The sequence below is a fragment of the Micropterus salmoides genome, unplaced genomic scaffold (assembly GCF_014851395.1).
Source record: "Micropterus salmoides isolate LMB-PRFRI ecotype aquatic unplaced genomic scaffold, ASM1485139v1 Ms_hic_scaffold_17, whole genome shotgun sequence".
NCBI classification, from domain to species: domain Eukaryota; kingdom Metazoa; phylum Chordata; class Actinopteri; order Centrarchiformes; family Centrarchidae; genus Micropterus; species Micropterus salmoides.
The window spans coordinates 24,369,381-24,384,846 of NW_024040817.1; the positions used below are offsets into that span (position 1 = coordinate 24,369,381).

Genomic DNA, 15,466 nt, shown 5'->3' on the forward strand with positions numbered 1-15,466 from the left:
GTCAGTCCCAGCTGTTCTCCTCTGTGCCACGATGGTGGAACGAGCTACCACACGACATTAGAGCAGCGGCGTCCCTCTCTAACTTCAAGAAGCTCTTGAAAACTCATCTCTTCCAACAACACTTTCTCTTAATAACACCTCTAGCCCCTAACTTCCAACATGCACTTCCTGTGCTTTTCTTCTTCTGTCTCTTTACATTACATGTGTTGATTGACTATTCGTTAACTATAAATTCTTTCCCTAGGTATTTACCCCATTGATGCTGTACAGTCTTATAGTTTTTAGTAGTATTTATTGCTTCTCTGATTAGTATCTATTGTCACTTGTAGATCTCTTACTGTATTGATGCTTCATTGATGCTTGTGTGTTGTTCCTCAAATGTATGTCACTTTGGATTAAAAGCATCTGCCAATGAGTAAAAGTAAATCTATATGTTTTTCCAAACCCAGTGCAGACCAGTATAGTACCTGGTGTAGTACCTAGAATCACCTGAATAAGGTGGCCATTTGTGCTTGTAACATTAGTGGAATCTTTGCTCTGTTGGCAACAAAATCATTTAAACAAATAAATGACATAAAACCTGAAATGTATAGGGAGAGACATCTGAAATGTATTGGGAGAGAATACAACATAACATAATAGTTTTTTCCTAGGAGGGTAGTAAAAGAGATGTGTTTGTCTTTAACTTTGGAGCTTTGGCTCTACCATCCCTTCACACAAAGCAATCTCAGTCCATTTTACCGGTGTCAGAACAGGCAACCAACATTATTTCTTGGCAACAGTGGTAACCACCTGCACAGTGATGATGAAAAATTTACACATACCACATGTTGCAAAAAAAAAAAGTAGTGAAAGCATAGGAACCGGGTTAGGGGGAAGGGGACCGATCAAACACAGGTTCAGAGTCAACCAAACAAAAAAACAACAAAACAAGCTGTGTTAAGTTGCTGTGGCACTGTTGTTGTGACCAACAATGAATCAGCCAGCACTCACAGGTTCACCTGTAAAAACTTGTGCACATGTAATGTTCATTCCAAGATACTTAATAGGACAATGGATGAGGACATTGCTCCCACCTCATTTAGAGCAGAGTCACATGAGGTAAATAGGCTCACCCTGATTAGCTGAACATGTAGCATGTATACTCTTCAGCTGGGTGGCTAAGTGAAGAAGAACTACTACTAATCATAGAGATATATCATAGATCATAGAGCTATAGCTGTGATATGTAACTATCATTTATTCAGTTTTACCTAAAGGCTATTAAATCTTCTAGCTTATTTTTAGATCGTAGTCAGTATTGACAATCAACTCTTTAGCTTTTCTTGGATGCTGCCTCTTTCTTTATCAGATGATGTGGCTGCTTAGTTTTAATGGGAGAGAAAAACAAACTGTAATAAAACGATGGAGCATCAGCATTCTCTAGAGGCCAATAGAGGGCATAACATTTTCTTTGTAGAAATGCATACATTTTTTCTCGCTGTCTGCTCTTTCTCCTGTCTGCCTGCTCTCAATGCAACATAATATTTACTGCAGAACCCAGACTTGTGCAAACTGTGCTATTTTGAGCAAAGTACCATCTTATTTTGTAAATGACTGCCTGGTATAATGTAGAAACAGACCTGAATGAGAAAGTTACAAGTAAGACTTTGGGACAGCCTAACTGAACTTGGTAATTATCCTGCCAATCTTGTTATTCCACATAAAGTACACTGATCTACTTGATGTACTTTTAATTCATGTACAAACAAGCCAACAAACAATTTTTAAAAAGCTCCACTGCAGCAGCTCTGGAACTATTCAGAGAAAGCCTTCCCTCCTGTGGAATGTACTGGGTAGCCATGAAGAAATACCTATCTTCTTAAGGCTAAGAAGTCCATATTTCTCTGTTTGCATAGCCATCACAGTGCACAGTTACAGGGCAGTCAATGCAAGTTGATGAAGTGGACACTAATTTGGATGTAAAGTTTAAATGCCTAAAACCAGCGCAGATCCAAGTGCTCAAATCGTCTCACGGATTAAAATATGCATTATAATACTCTGATTTGCATCAGTGTCATATCATATACAACACTATGCAGACCTGTCTGGTTATCCACCTGCCTGTTGCTTACATTTTCTTTTGGTCTATCTTTATCGCATAATTTTCCATTCGCACATCCATCTATCTGTTATACTGTTTTTCTTTACTCTGAGGTTGTCTCTCTGTCGCTTCTCTGTCTGTCCTCAAAATACCCAGAGGCAGGTCTGCTCATGCAAAGCAAATCCAGACTGGAATCTCTTTATGTGATGTTCCACCCATCCTCCCACACCTGAACAACAGGTCCACATCTCAAGGCCAACCCCCTCAAAATATCCAGGTAGGACCAAGTCACTAAGAATCGCCACAGAAGGCCAGCTGGGACACACTCACTTGCAAGTCAGGACAGACCTCTTTTACACTGCGTATTTGTGTCTAAGGTGAGATGCTTTGTCGACCTGTAAAAGAAGTGTTAGACCAAACAGATGTAATGTAGTTAATTTCAGATAAATACTAGAAAGGATTTAAGAGGACAAAAGATGTGTGGAGTGGAAGAAAAAGGGACACTAGCAGGGCTGGAATATTGTTTCATTCTGTTCCTTTTCAATCCTACAATGAGGTAAGATCTTGTATGTCAAGAAAAGAGCTCAGCCCTAGTGCGTACCAAAGAATGAGATTTGAAAAGACAGATAACTGGAAGCAGTTTGAATAAAACCATACTCACATTGCTTGTGCTTCACTCCTGCGGCTGAGACGTGTTACTTTGAAAAATGGAGCAAAGTCAGGCTGAACGTCAAAAGGCAAGATGTGTGCAAAAGACAGAAAAAGAAAGAAAAGCAGAGCCAGGATGAAAAAGAGAAAAAAGCCACACAAGATAACTTTAACTCTACCTTGTTAGCCGGGAGCACTGACTCATACAGACAATGTAGTCTTGATGGATAGAAAAGTATTTGCAACTAGTTAAACCTGTAGAGCAATTAACAGTCAATGATCCGTTAATGTTTCAGATGAGGTGATTTTGAACACAATGAGCTGGATAAAGCCGTAGCCATAATAGAGATTTGCACTTAATGCAAAGGTTTTTCTTTCTAACTAAGAATTATTTATATTAATTAACTACACCTGTTGTGTGATGCTGATAATGTTTATGGTCTTTGATTTCCCTCATGAGAATCAAAAAGCTTGAAAACTCTGTGTAAGTTTTTATCAAGCCAGGAGCATGCACTAGTGCTGCATTTGTGTCGCTGAGTATGACTATTGGAATCAAACTTCTCATCTGAGAAAGCATGATATGTCTCCCCTGTCTCTACAAAGAGAGACAAACACAAGGCAAAAAGATAGAGGAGACCAGCTGCTGTTGGCAGGCAAGGCAACATTGCAATCTAAAGCAAATAAGAAAACAAATTGTGGTTGAGCTTTGCCATCTCCCTGAGATGTAAGACGTGCTGTTGTCTCTGAGCCCCCCCCCCCCCCCCCCCCCTGTTCTGGGCTGAATGTCACCTCAAAGTCTGTGTATGTGTGCATTTTGTATAAAATTGGGAGAGAAATCACAGTGCAATAAGGTACAATGAGCACTGATAAATCGCATGAAGATTCAAAACAAGGACACAGCCTGTTCTCTGCCTAAAGCTGAGGAACATCACAGTCCCAAAGGCACAGGCTGAGACACATTTTAAGATTAATACCACTGGTTGTATTATCCACTTAGAAGGAGAGGAAGTGTAGGTAACATCAGCTGTGATCGAAGTGTCTGTCTTACAGTATCCTATGTTGTGATTCTGAAGGCATTCACTGAGTCGAGTCTTTTTATGCTGTGTAATTTAATAGTCAGGACGGCTGGATGAGAGAGAAAATAGCAACTCATTTGACAGCTCAATATGTCGACGGTGATGCCGAAATGCTGAAGGAAAGTGTTTCTGAATTCAAATACTCTGGATTAGATGAGACAGAATTGAAATGGAACAGTGAACAACAAGGCTGTTATCCAACTTGTTCCCTGTCAGGCCGTGAGCATTCATCACAATGAGATGTAAATTTATAACAGAAGCATTTTTTTTTTTGCTTGTGTTGAAAAGATCCCCCTTAGAAATCTTAAAGGGTAAACTTTGGTGTTTTTCAACCTGGACCCTATTACCCCATGTTACTGTGTCAATGTTTTTTTAAATCATCCAGTACTAAGCGACCGCGCTGCAGTTGACAGAGAAACGGCAAGATAATACACATGCAGCCAAAGAAATCTCAAAGTTCACCTACACATAAAAGAACACAGAGCCACCTAACTATGCAGGCTCCATGTTTAAAGTCTGTATACATTAAATCCACATGGTAATATTTCAACTACAATTCCCTTTCTCTCTCACAGCATGGGTCCCATGGTACGGTCAGAAATGAAATGCTATCCCTTAACAGTCCTTTGAGGAACCAAGACTGCAATAGGCGTTCAGGATTACAGAGATGATGGCGGCTGCCTGATCATCAGCCACACTGTTCAAATAGCCGACTAATAGAGTGGAGAGTATTTGTCTGTCTTTTCAGCATAGGGAAGCTCTGATGAGGACTCACTCATTGATGTGTAATGATTCAGTTTTGAAAAGGTAGCTCCGTTTAAATACGGGTCAGCTACGACAGTGAATATGTTTGTGAAAATAATGTCTGGTTGTTTTGTTTCCTCAGAGCTGATCACCATTTCAAAATTGCCTTTTGGTTGTGAGTGTTTATGCACCGGCTTAGAGTCAGGGAATGACACAGTAGCAAAGTTGTAAAAAGTTGCTCTTAGAATAGTGTAGAATACTAGGATGTGTTAGTAATAACATATTTAATGAGGTTACTGAAAAGGTGTAAATCATTAAAGGGGGACTCTACTTATTTCATACATCCAGTTCAGTTCATGTGAAGATCGAAATGAACCACTGCACACTGAAATGACTTCACTGTAACTTTACTAGGAGCGAACTACGCGTTTCACCTGTAGCTTCTTCAGGCTCGCTCATCACAATGTTGTTGTTTGCTCCTAATAAAATCACAGTAAAACAATTACATCTTCAATCCTCACCTAAGATGTTCATGCGGCTGACCAATACCTGATCACAAATATTGTCTGCGCATGGGAAGTTTTGTTAATTTTTATTCAGTTTTTGTGCTATACACTACTATTCAGTCTTTGAAAAGAAAGAAGCTTTGTTGAATTTAACAACTAAAGATCTATCAAATTGGCAGTGTGGAGTTTAAAAGATGTGGTGTTTTCCAGGCAGGGAAAACACTACATGAATATAAATGTTGGATCCTGGATTTTTGGGTCTTTACCGAATTTTAGGGACTAAAAGTCAGGACAGCTCTGGTGCTGCAACAACACTGATCATTCTTTTTCAATCTGTCTCTCTTGAGTCCACAAATTTAAGAGAGTCCATTATTAAAACCTTGCTGCAATCCTTGCTTAAATTACTCAAATGTTTCTAATCTACTTCTTCCATTGCTCAGGGTCAAATCAACCAGAACCTCCTGAGGAGCTCTTTCATCTCTTTCAGCCTCCTCTTCCCACCCTCCTCCACCTCTAAGGCAGCAGTTATGAACTGGTCTGAATTGCAGACACTCCTCAGTGGGGTCAACCAGTACTCCACCGGGTTTGGCCGCATCTGGCTCGCCATGGTCTTCATCTTCCGGATGATGGTGTTCGTGGTGGCGGCCCAGCGAGTGTGGGGCGAAGATAACCTTGTGTGTAACACGGCGCAGCCTGGCTGCAACAACGTGTGCTACGACCACATCTTCCCCATCTCCCACATCCGCCTGTGGGCCCTGCAGCTCATCTTCATCACCTGTCCGTCGCTGATGGTGGTGGGGCACGTCAAGTATCGCATGAAGAAGAACAGGGAGTACACTGCCTTCCACAAGGGTGCCAAGCTGTATGCCAACCCTGGGAAGAAACGTGGGGGGCTGTGGTGGACTTACTTGGTAAGCACATATTATGAAACTTTATTTCTGGCCTTGCTGTAGATGCCACAGGTAAAAGACACAGCAATGCCTTGTTTATTATTGTCAGAAATGTCAATAATAATTGCCATAGATGAGTGGTTATGTACAAAAGGTTAGACAACACGTTTGTGTAATTCTATATGATTTGTTTTCACCTGGTCATGAGAAAAAAATGTTTCTGTTGCTTGTCTTAGCCCATTCAGATACACATACTCTGTACTGAAGCTGAATGAGTTATGTGCTGGCAGTGGTTGAAAATGTGAAATATTTTTATTATAGATCCTGCATTAGGTCACTTGTCTAACTTCCATGCATCATTCCTCCAGTTATTATCAAACTCAGAACAATAGTGACTGAAAAATGTACTCTAAGCTTCCTGAAAAATGTGTCTCCTAGTTTAACCCTCATTTATCTTCTCATAGCTGAGCCTGGTTTTAAAGGCAGGCATTGACACTGGCTTCCTTTACATCCTGTACCACATCTATGATGGTTACGACATGCCTCGCCTGTCCAAGTGCTCCCTGGACCCGTGTCCCAACATCGTGGACTGCTTCATATCACGTCCCACTGAGAAGAAGATCTTCACCCTCTTCATGGTGGTCTCCTCTGCCTTCTGTATCTTAATGTGTGTCTGTGAGATGGTTTACCTCATCTGCAAACGCATCCGGAAACACATTAAGAGTGAGGTGCATAGGCAGATGCTCGCAGAGAGTGATGAGATGGCACCGCTGGCCGAACCCAGGTACTCCAAAACACCCATCAGATGATCATTCTTTTTCGACTCTATCCAAAACCTCAGCAACGTCAAGGCTGAGCAAAGTACACATGGGACTACTGCAAGCAAACCCATTCACAGGACTCAATGACAAAATGACTCTACTACTTTTTTCCTAATGTGTTTTTACGGTCTCAGTCACTAATTTCAAGTATTCTTCAATGCAGCACGATGTTAATTTTGTAAATTATGTTTCCATTTAGTAAGGTAAAATAGACGATAAAGAAGGGAATAATTTAGGGGGCGTGGCTACCATGACGACGAGTCATTCAGGAGAGAGGCACACTTCCAGTGTGGGGCGGAAAAAGACTTGGGCTGGTAGATGACACTTGACATCATTATTACTGACAGTGACATTGGTAACTAACACACAATACCATGTATTAGCTAGCCAAACTGGCGTTCAGAGTGTACATAGTTATTCAAGTTATGAAAATTCATCAACTCAACAAGAAGATGTGCAATCTGAAAAAAAGTAAGGGAATATGTACGTAGCATATTTGAACTGTGAGTAATTTAGTTAATTGTAGCGGATTAACTTTCATTTACTGATCAATCCTATAGTTTTGTAATAGGTTGGATTCTTTTGGTTGGTTGTTTTTTGTGGTGCACATTCAAGGCAATTACATTGCTCACGATGTGCTTACTCACACAAAAATACAAAATCACAATAATAAAAAATAAAATAAAATCAGACACAGACTTCAGTGTAGACAACACAAATATACACACTATGAACTAAAACAATATAAACATACTGACAAATGAGTGCAGTGAACAGAGTGCAAAGGATGCAGGAGTATGTACATGTCAGAGGTGGATGTGATATACAGGTACATATACATGCATACATGTACACATGTACATAGTAATGACTTGAGGTAGGTGGATTTGGTATACAGTATCTACAATATGACAATATAACAGTATAAACAGCACTGAAATAGAGAATGGTGAATAAATAATAAGTGTTAGCCAGTAAACAGGTGGCTGATTAGAGGCAGAGTTACTGGGTTATTGCACAAGAATTGTTCCTGACACTGTAAGTTAGAAATCAGCTGTTTATCAGAGTGATGGCTTGTGGGATGAAACTGTACCTAAGTCTGTTGATTTTGGCGTACAGTGCTCTGTAGCGCCTACCAGAGGGGAGAAGCTGGAACAGATTGTGTCCGGGGTGAGATGGATCTGCAGTGATGTTTCCTGCCCATTTCCTGACTCTGGAAATGTATAAGATTCACTAGTCACTAAATACGAGACTAACCACCATGTAGAGCACATTTCTTGCACAATGATTTATTGAATGAAAGCAACCCACAGAAATGAAACAGCTGTTTTGGACTGGAATTAATATTATTAAGCTAGCCTATATAGTGGCCTATACTTTTACCAGCTGATACACATGCCAGCATGTGAATAGTGAGTACTGGACACTATTTTTTTCCACTTCAATCACTGATCCCAATTGATATAAAAGTTTGCATGAATTACAGATGCATTTTACTAACCAAGCTAGCTCTACCCTCTCATCTGAATATGGTTACTTCTGCTTCCAAAAAAAGCCAAGATGGCGACAGACAAAATTCCAAACTCGAGACTTCAAAATGGTAGTCCACAAACGAAAGGGTGACATAAGGGTGGCTACTTCCAATTATTTTATACAGTCAGTTCTTAAGAGAATACTTCGGAATCACGTTGTGATGAGTGTGTCTATGTGTGTGTCTGTATTTGTGTTTTTGTGTATGTATTATTGGCCAGCAGTATGTTTAAGCTGTTGTAAACAAAACCACAAGTGTAAAAGTCCTCAAGTGATGTGAATACAGTGTAGAAAGTGAACCCTTTCCATGATCATTCACAGCGCCCCCTAATGAATACAGATCTTTCCTTAGGGGTAACACAGTAATTGGCAGAACTCACTCACTTCAGGTTTTTTTTGTTTGTTTGTTTGTGTTCAGATATAGTATGCAATATAAAGAAAATAGTCTTATATTGTTCAAGAATAACTTTGACTACTGCTGCTATTTTGTGTTCTCACACTATTAGATCACAATTGTTTAATAATGGTATGATACATGTGTGAATAAATTATCCAAGATATTTTTGAATGAACAAATTGAATAAAGTATGATTCCAGACGATATATTTTGTTTTACATTTTTTATCTATTGTTGTGATCTATAAAGTTGTTTCACTGCTAAAATATTTCAGTATGTGCCTCCTATGTTCTTCTTTGTCAGTGAAAGTGTGGATACAGTATAGGAAAGGAAAAGGAAAATAATAAACATTGAAATAAAACAATTGTTATGCTATGGGTCCCATATCACACCAGTGCATTGTGCACTGGAATAGTATAGTATTGATAGATTTAAATGAAATTGAAATAAATCTTGTGAAAATATAAGACATAATAAATGATAATGTAGTTATAACTTAGACATATTCTTGGAAAAACCTGTATTTGTTACAGCATTAAAGTAAGTGACTAACTGAGGTTGTTTATTCCTAAGAGTGACGAGCACAGTGATTCATACTCACTTCTTATGTCGTCATCACTTTCCCACTCTGCCATCCAATCAGCAGCAGGGGTCGCGGGTGAGGTTTTGACAGACCCGGAAATACACCAATAGCTACCCTGAGCTTGACCGTGCCGTATCCGCCTTCTCGTCTGTATTTGTTGAAGGAAGTGAAGTCTGTCAAACATGAGTTTTCACTACGGCCAGGTATCGAAATACTGCGTTTTGTGTTTTCTCCTTGTTAATTACAGTAACATGTTGGTATTGTTAAATAACTGTACTGTTTTTTGCGTAGGTAACTTATAACGTAACTTACAGTTAATGATCATGGAAACACAAGTAACGTTAGCCATTCATCTGTTTGCTATGGATAGCAAACTGCTGTAGCATTGTGTTTTGCTTTTCATTGTTTATTCGTGTGAAAGTCTGTGCGAGTTGAGCAACTTTTTATGAACAAATGTAACGTTAACAATTACTCACCGAAGAGACGTTTCACCACAGGTCCTACATACACACTAAGGTACAGAAGGGATATAAGCAAAATGGTGAAAGTAACTTACTGAGGACGGCCCTCTCAAGAGACAGTTATTCGGCTTTTATATAACGTTACATTAAACAGTTGAATTGTAATCCGGAAGCACCATCAAAATGTTGAATGGCTACTTCGTATCTTGTGTAGCTTCATATATTACAGTTGGTCATATTTAAAAGACATGTTTTGTAAGTAAAATCTTAAATCTGAAGATAAATGTAGTCGTGGAAGAAGATTTCCCTTTGAAATATAGTGACAAAGTAGTAGAACATCAATATACTCAACTCAAGTACCTCAAAATTGAACAGTAAGTTTTGTGAGTAATTCTACTTATTTACCTTTCCCTAATGGGTAGTGAGTACTACATATTACCAAAAGTTGTCTATATATAGTACTTTAAGTTGTTAATGCTCGTGCTTTTTTAATCTTGCAATAGAGGCTATAAAAACTCCATCTAGCCACACACTGGCCAGTTGATCCTTGTATTTATCATATTGTCTTAGTGAACCTTGTCTATCACTGTAGGGCTATCCAGGAGGAGGTGGACCACCACCAGGTGCTCCGTATGGGGGAGGCAGTGGTCCCGCTGGGCGTCAACCTTCAGCTCCATACGGAGGCGCACCATGTCAATCAGGAGGTCCTTATGGTGCTTACGGAGCCCAAGGTCAGGGAGGGCAGTATGGGCCTGGACCAGGGGGTGCCCCGGGCGGGCCTTATGGGAGTTACGGGGGACAGCATCAAGGAGGACCTTATGGACACCATGCTCCTGCAGGTAACTATAGGCTGGAGCTGTGTAAGCTTCTGCTGTTCCCCTTGCCTGTGGGAGTTGAACTGCCATAATCTGAACATGGGGAGACTGCAGATAGGCTCTCATTCTCTCTCCTTTTCTCTCTCCCACACACTCTGGGATGATGGATAGAAAATGACTTACGTTTCCCAGACAGTCATGTAGAGACAGGGTTCAGTTTGTGCCCCTCAGCAGGATTACACGGCTGGAGTGATGACTTCGGTAATATTGAGTGAGGGCTAAACAAATTAATAGACAGATGGGTAAAGAGTGTGTTGTGTGTGCCTATATGCATGTACATACATATATACACACACACACACATAAACATATATATATATATATATATATATACACACACACACACACACCTGTTCGTCACCTGTAACCTGTTTCTCTCTCCCTATTCATTTTTCTGAGAATCAGCCCTCCCTCCACACAGAAGTCTCACACCATATTTTCTAACACTCCCTTTCCCTTCCTCCATGTATTCAGGTAATGGCCTCTTGCCCCGATACCGTCTCCCTCTCCTTCTCGCTGAGACGACTTGACCCTGCCGCTACCTTTTTTCACAACCTGTGCCTTATCAAACACTGAGCATGTGTAGCAAAGGCTGGACAGGTACTCTTTAGCACAATAACAAATCGTTTCACAACTGTAGGGAGATTCATTATTCTTGAACGTAGCTGGGTTTTTTCCTTACTGGAAGATTATACAGTATTTTCATGAAATAAATTGGATAGTGGAATAATTAGATGTTATTTACAACTGTCACAAACCAGTATTTGAAACTTGATGAAGGATGTTTGTTGGTGTAATCTCACACAGTTGTAACGTTTTTCTCTTATCCACTCATTTCTCCAGCAAGTAACATGCCAGTACTGTATCTACTAACTATTAAACTCGTGTAAAATATACATTGTGGTAGGACTTACATTTGGCATATCAATTAAAATATAAAGTGCTGCATGTTCCATCTCATAGTCATTCTAACACCAAAGCCAGAAAATGTCTGCTTGACAGTCAGCGCTGTTTCAACTGTCAGACAGTAGAAGCGGGTTTCTTCATCTCTCAATAAATAAATAAATATTTTGCATCAGAAGAAGGCAGCTGAGTAATTTCCAAGAGTCTTTTTCTTCTGCTCTTTTACAACCCCCCCGCACACACACACACACACACACACTCACACACACACACATCTGTTACTCCTCAAAGCCTGGGAGCTTCAGTGAAATATTAACTGATAGAAAATATATGGATGGGAAATGATGAAAATAATACATTTTTGTCTCAGATGGATTGAAGAAGAAGAAGAAAACATTGATGGAAACAAGAGCATGCTAAGAAAACAGCTTTCTATTGATGGGCATCTTCAAAGTCAGTCTGAACCAGCCCTCCTTTCTTCACCATCCTATTACTTCTGTTGTTTTTCCTCTCTGTAGGTAACATCCCTCCTGGTGTTAACCCAGAGGCATACCAGTGGTTCCAGACTGTTGACACAGACCGCAGTGGCTCCATCAACGCAAAGGAGCTGAAGCAGGCACTTGTCAACTCCAACTGGTCTGCTTTTAATGACGAGACCTGCCTCATGATGATCAGTACGTAATACGGTTGCAGCCAAATGAAATGTTCCAGTAGAGGAAGCTCTGTGTTTACGAACTGTTTATAAATGCTTTGACAGTGTTTCTTGGGGAAATAATGACACAATGTGCAGGAGCAGACCTTGTAGCATGACAAATTCAGTTCATTTTGCCATAGACACAATGTCATGGGTTCTTGCCTCTACCAAGTTTCATGAAAATCTGGCCAGTAGTTTTTTTTCCATATTACTGCTGACAGACAAATGAACAAACGATGTAAACAACTTTCAGAGTCCTAAATGGCCACAGCAAAGGGGAAGAGGGAGCTATTTAGGAAAAACAAATGAATAAAGTAGTGAGAAAGAAAGTAGGCTGGTTTTATATGTGACTAATACCTAAATCTCCCAAACTTCAGTTTCCAAAAGAGAAAGAAATTTACACAGCCAGGAGTCAGCCTAAAAATGACTGAGTCATGTTTGTCTTGGAGCTTGTCAGTTGTGTATCCCTACATTCTATTGTAATTGCCAAGCAGTGACTAATGTTCCCCACTATGACTTTCTGTGTGCTATCTTTAAGATAACACAAGAAGAAGATCCGTGATAATGGGTGACGGGCTTGCTGAAAACATGCCTGGGGGGCAAAAAAAAAATTTTTGAACATGGAACAATAACTGAAGAAAACTGTCTCATTCTTGTTTGGCTGATGATGCTGTTTTGTGTTTCCCGTTAGACATGTTTGACAAGACGCGGTCGGGTCAAATAGACCTGTTTGGCTTCTCAGCACTTTGGGATTTCATGCAGCGATGGAGAGCGCTCTTTCAGCAATTTGACAGAGACCGCTCAGGCAGTATCAGTGGCATGGAGCTACAGCAAGGTAACCCATTTGTGTGTGTTAAAGATGCTACATTTAATTTGGCATATGTGGTAATTTTGTAAACAAAAATGACCATGATCGGGACAATTTCTGGTTTCAATTTCAAACCTGTTTTTTGTTTTTTTTTATTAAGACTCAAACCCAAGATTAATTCCTATCTTGTTTCTCTGTCACTATCCATCTCCTGTTCCTCAGCCCTCGCTCAGATGGGCTACAACCTGAGTCCCCAGTTTTCTGAGTCAGTGGTGCGGCGCTTCGCCCTGCAAGGCGGACAACCTGGCATCCAGCTAGACCGCTTCATCCAAGTGTGCACCCAGCTCCAGACCATAACGCAGGCCTTCAGGGAGCGAGACACAGCCATGATGGGCACCGTACGCCTCAGCTATGAGGACTTCCTCTCCAGTGCCATCACCAGGCTCATGTGAGCCTCATTCCACTGACAATCCCTCTGCACTGTGTGGATTCACAATATCATTCCATGTTCAGGTCATTTTCGATGCTTTCCCATAAGTGCCCCCAGCTATTGGTATGTTGGTATTGGCAGTATATAAGCCAGTACACATTATTCCATGGCTTGTTGCTGTATGTTTATAAAGCCTAACACCATGCACCTGAATAAAGTTCAGTAGCTGTTATAGAAGAATGGATAGCTTCACTTCGATTGTGGCTTCGTAACATCGGTCACCACATATGTAGGTCCCTCTAAACAACTTCATAATCCTACCATAGATGCCTTGGTGACAAGAGTCCTGTTTACTAGTACCTGTATGTGAATGAAATTATGAGTGCCTGTACAGAGCGCTAGTTTACACGTTTAATTTGCTGAATGTTGACCCGGCAGGGCCGAATCAGTGTATAGACTTGATTAGAGGAGGTATCAGAATAACAGAATAACTAAATCCACCAGATGTTTTCACTGTATGACAGAGATTATGCTGAACTGCAAATCCACCTACAGCATTAACATGTTCCCGTGCCATTGAAATATTTTTTAAATGCCTTTTTTCCCCCATGCCTTTTAAATGTATGCATATCAGGAGTATTCTGCATTTCCAGAGGGTATTTCCATGTTGTTCAAGTTTTAAGGTGGGGGGATGAATTTATTTAAATTTTTGAAACAAAGCACTAAAAAGTGTGTCCTATTTTGTTTGTCTTTTTCACCTCAATGAAATGAACCATCAGTGACTGGGGGCCAGTACACATAACACTCCACTGAGGTCTTAAATCAGGAAACATGCCAAAACCAAATAAATGCTTTTGTATCACATTTTGATGTGTTCATATTCTTGACTGATAGCCTTTCACAATAATGAAAAAATGCAGCTCTATACATTTTTACAAGCTTTAATATATCAAAAGAAGCTACACACTGTATGTAGTGTTTAATCTGTAGCAGTAGAATGGAAATAAAAATGTGCAAAATGGGTCATATTTGTAGTAATATGACAAGATGACATCAAATACAAAACCTGCTGGTGACCTTTGACCTCAAACTGCCCAAAAATCTGCTACTCATTTCTCCCTTTGTTGGGTAGATTGGCCACACAAAAGAGCAAAAACCCTTCCACATCTGGCACTCTGCTTAATCACAGTCTGTGTCAAGAGTCCTCCTGCTTCTCGTCTCTTTCAAAACCAGAGGCAATCTGTCAATTTCTCTTGTGCATCTTTTTTGTTCATACCCCACCCACCGTCTCCTCCTTATGCCACTCCCTCCATCTTAATCTGAGGCTGCACTTGGCTAGACACATCACCTGAACATGGGTGTGGTTTATTGCCCGGACCACTTTCAGAGTTTGGGCACTTAAGTGTGGCGGAAAGTGCACTGTGCTTGAAGGTTTCAGCCCGTGGAGGGTGTTGCAGCAGCCCTTTTCTGGCTTATGTGATTCAGCAGTGATTGAACATAAATCCTGATTGTCATGTCTGATGTAATGAGGAAATTTCCCAGCACTGACCATGCCTGACATCTGTAATTAGCTTGGGCAAATAGAGCATGTATTATGCGGCTTCAGTTAGTGAGGATGTGGTGCTCCACTCTGTCAGCCCCAGTTTGTGATTTGGATTGATAAGATGGTTGTATTTTTACATACAAATCTTGGCAGAGTGCAGCCCTAAATCTCATTTACTAATAAACAGGAGCTGATGAAATAATCCTGGCACTGCTATGGTCGCTGGTAAAGCAGAACTGGCACTAGTGATGTTGTTTTCCCGCAGGGGATGAGCACATTTCACTTTATCTGACAGGACTGATCAAATGCCAGTTCTGGCAACTACAAGATGGACAGCATAGAGGGAGGAACTGCTTAAAAGAATCATTTTGAAGCATGAAACGTTATCACCCACACAGAATCCTGTTAATCACAATCATTCCAGCAGTCATTTGAAGTATGATAACATAGAAATTTGGATATAGCTCCATTAAA

The 15,466-nt window shown here is 40.4% G+C and overlaps 2 protein-coding genes across 2 annotated transcripts; both read left to right on the forward strand.

Annotated features, from left to right (window-relative positions):
* Positions 1-312: 312 nt before the first annotated feature.
* gjb9b (gap junction protein beta 9b) lies at positions 313-7,667 on the forward strand. The gene is made up of 3 exons (XM_038725907.1): positions 313-2,460; positions 5,498-5,968; positions 6,412-7,667. The coding sequence occupies exons 2-3, from the start codon at positions 5,585-5,587 to the stop codon at positions 6,754-6,756; spliced, it is 729 nt and encodes a 242-aa protein (XP_038581835.1). The 5' UTR covers positions 313-2,460; positions 5,498-5,584; the 3' UTR covers positions 6,757-7,667.
* Positions 7,668-9,460: 1,793 nt separating this feature from the next.
* On the forward strand, positions 9,461-14,313 carry pef1 (penta-EF-hand domain containing 1). Its single transcript, XM_038725336.1, has 5 exons — positions 9,461-9,481; positions 10,332-10,578; positions 12,036-12,191; positions 12,903-13,046; positions 13,242-14,313. The coding sequence occupies exons 1-5, from the start codon at positions 9,461-9,463 to the stop codon at positions 13,469-13,471; spliced, it is 798 nt and encodes a 265-aa protein (XP_038581264.1). The 3' UTR covers positions 13,472-14,313.
* The last annotated feature ends 1,153 nt before the right edge of the window (positions 14,314-15,466 follow it).